This window comes from Limulus polyphemus, unplaced genomic scaffold, assembly GCF_000517525.1.
Source record: "Limulus polyphemus unplaced genomic scaffold, Limulus_polyphemus-2.1.2 Scaffold36, whole genome shotgun sequence".
Taxonomy (NCBI): Eukaryota; Metazoa; Arthropoda; class Merostomata; order Xiphosura; family Limulidae; genus Limulus; species Limulus polyphemus.
The window spans coordinates 20,241-23,537 of record NW_013665646.1 but is presented as its reverse complement, the minus strand read 5'-3'; the positions used below and the strand labels follow the sequence as shown (position 1 = coordinate 23,537).

The 3,297-nt window shown below is 35.3% G+C and overlaps 1 protein-coding gene across 1 annotated transcript in view; it reads right to left on the bottom strand.

The window, feature by feature from the left end:
- The window catches only part of LOC106460813 (whirlin-like), a gene marked incomplete at its 5' end in the record, with an annotated part of 71,485 nt that overhangs the window by 52,024 nt on the left and 16,164 nt on the right, over positions 1–3,297 (bottom strand). Inside the window, 2 exons of the mRNA XM_022388124.1 lie at positions 94–273; positions 1,392–1,443. Coding sequence (XP_022243832.1) covers positions 94–273; positions 1,392–1,443 — 232 coding nt within the window. The remainder of the gene's footprint in view (positions 1–93; positions 274–1,391; positions 1,444–3,297) is intronic.

Here is a 3,297-nt window from a genome sequence, read left to right as displayed (position 1 = left end):
CGTACAGGAATTACTGTAGAACATGTAAAAAATTAAAGACAATAAAACCATCGCAGGCCTGTGTAATTAGACACACACACACACACAGTCTACCTTTTCTGGGTTTTCCAGCAGTTCCATTAAAACCGCCACAAAGGCGTCTACTGTCATAGCCCTAGTTTCGTATTCGTTGCAGTAGTAAGCCAACGAAATTCTTTCATTTTCCGTCAATATCTGTTGAGCTTTGAGGTCCAAGATTTTCTCGGCTTCTTCTGTGGGTGACGTAACTCTTGCCTGAAGAACAAATACTAAAAAAGTATCACGTGCTCAAACAATACATAAAAATCAGAATTCCTCAACAGCCGCCAAAGAGCAACAGCTTTCTTTGATGTGTATGTTTTTTTTAAGGTTTATTCGAGGTCTTTGAAATACAGTTCTGCTGTACACGTGACATGTTTTGCGTAAGTGCGACATATTAGTATATTTTTCAGCTTTGATCAAGAAAGAAACGTTCCTGCTTTTCTTTCGAACTTCATTATCTCAAATCTTTGTGTACCACACGTTCTGTTCCAATTTGAAAGTGATTTAGTTTTTCATATAATACGCTTATCCAAGCTAAGCCTTCTTAACAACTTGCATCTTTTCTTTTACTGACTATCTTGAATATTAAGAATAAAAAACGTTTCTTATAAAAGACTTAACTAGATTTGGAGTTAATAAGTAAAAATAATTAGAACTGTAACTTTGAAATTAACTTTTGTAGATGTGGTATTAAGAAACGTATAAATGTTCACTCTTAATTTCTACGTATAGAATGTAAACAAAATGTTTGAATCCTGCACGTGAATATAATATCGAGTAAAATGCGAAAAGTTCTACGTGGATATCTGTGAGATTCCAACGAGTTATCGCTGACATAATTAATATCTGATATAATGCCCCACCACCCCCCGTGGCTTAGTGGTAATTCTGAGGGCTTATAACGCTACTATTAATAATCAGGTTGCGATATCCAGGTAGGGCACACATCAGATAGCCCATTGTGTAGCTTTGTGTTCAAGAACAAACAATAAAACTTAGAACAACGATTGCGTTTTTTTTTATCAAAACATTTTCTTCGTCTTCTATCCCAGAATATTGTTAGAAAGAAATAATTCTGTCAAATTGATTATATTATGTTTATGATTAGACTTTAGAGTCTTAAGTCACGCTCTACTCAAGGAATATCTGGGGGGCATAGTTTTTATATAATGGATTTAGAAATCAGTGCAAAGCTGAAATAAAAGGGGGGACTTTAAAAACAAACAGTATCAAAACATTAACGAGACACTATCCTACATAACTGATATATGTTATTTTCGATGTCTTATTTAATAAATGTCTACGATAGAAAGTGATTTTCTTTCTCTTACCTCAATACCTCTGGGTTGTTCCCTTTTCCTGGAGCTCCCCCTTCTGGATAATCTAATTTTATATACGGAAAATAAAGCACTTTTGAGACTCGAGTTTGGATAGCAGAATCTTTAGTATTATTGAAAGCTGTTAACAAAATAGAAGTATCACAAATGAAAAAAAAAGTATTTATAAACAATACAAATGCTTTATTAGTATCGCTGCATAGACTTTCTTTCATCATACATTAAACTTATGAAAGATAAAAAATGTAATAACACTGAAGGAAACTACCTTTTACCACAGCTCTGTAAAATGTGTGCTTATATTGTAGTTACAATGTGTTGATGCGTTTAATATGATGAGGCGTTGAGCGTATAGTAAGGCAATGCGTTTAAATGTTTAGTAAGACAATATGTTGAATCGTTTAGTACATCAATTTGAAAAGACGATAGCTTCGATATCAGAAGAGTTTTTTTTTTATTTCGCGCAAAGCTTCACGAGGGCTATATGCGCTATCCGTCCCTAATTTAGCAGTGTAAAACCAGAGGGAAGGCAGCTAGTCATCACCACAAACCGTCCACTCTTGGGCTACTCTTTTACCAAGGAATAGTGGGATTAACCGTCACATTATAACGCTCCCACGGCTGAAAGGGCGGGCTTGTTTGGTGTGACGGGGATGCGAACCTAATCCCTAATCACCTAGCCATGCCGGGCCACGATCAGAAGAGAAAGCCCCCCAGTGGCACAGAGGTATGTCTGTAGAATTACAACGCTAAAAATCGGGTTTCGATACCCGTAGTGGGCAGAGCACAGATATCCCGTTTTGTAGCTTTGTGCTTAAACTTTAAAACAAACAAGCAGAAGAGAAGTAATATCAACATCTATTTCGCGTCTTATTCATCGCTCGATTTTTAATACCAACAATTGACACAAATGTTACTTTTTTGTGTGCGAGTGAATATATTGATGAATGTGTCAAACGTAGTACTAATGTTTTACTCAAACTTTTTTTTTTTTTACTTTCTGCGTTCAAATACAGTAAAACAAATTAGGAAAAGCTTAACAGTAGCATCATGTTCCCGACTTTCTGGCAGTTTTATAGAAAAAAGATCTGAATTACCTGTGTTTACGGTAATTATCATTGCTATTATTGGTGACACATTGTAACAGCAGAGATGTGGTCTCTATGATTTCCATCCTTACATGGTATTATTCTCATATGATATATGGAGAAAAAGAAATATGTTTGTTGTATGTTACCATGGTAATTTTTTGAACGCCAGAAACTCGGCATTAGATGACTACCTATTGCAAGGAAATCACATACGAAGATAATATTGTCCTTAACAGAACGCCCCCCAGTGGCACAGCGGCATGTCTGAGGACTTACAACGCTAGAATCCGTGTTTCGATACCCGTGGTGAGCAGAGCACAGATAGCCCATTGTGTAGCTTTGTGCTTAATTACAAACAAACAAACCTTAACAGAAACAAATGCATTAAATTTCGCGTACTCTATTAATGCACCAGCGAGGTTAGAATTATCTATTTTATAATTGGATATAAGCAACTTGGAAAGATCATTGAAAGAGAACTTCTATGTTTAGGTTTGAATTACCCAAAAACAAGGTGTCATCAGAAAATTTTTTACTTAACCTCAGTAATTTGATTTGTTATTGTGGGATCTGTAATAGTTTACTAGCAGAGATCCACAAAAATTTCCGACCAAATTAGTATCTTTATCGTAACAGTACTTCTTTAAATATAACATTTCTAGCACAATACAAACGAATTGTAACCGTAGACAACGAAATGTGTAAATCCAATTGTATATAGGCCATACTTTATAAAACTTTAACTTATGTTAGGCCTAAGTTCGAGAAAGAGAGAGAAATTAACACTGTGACCTGTGTACGTTTTTTTA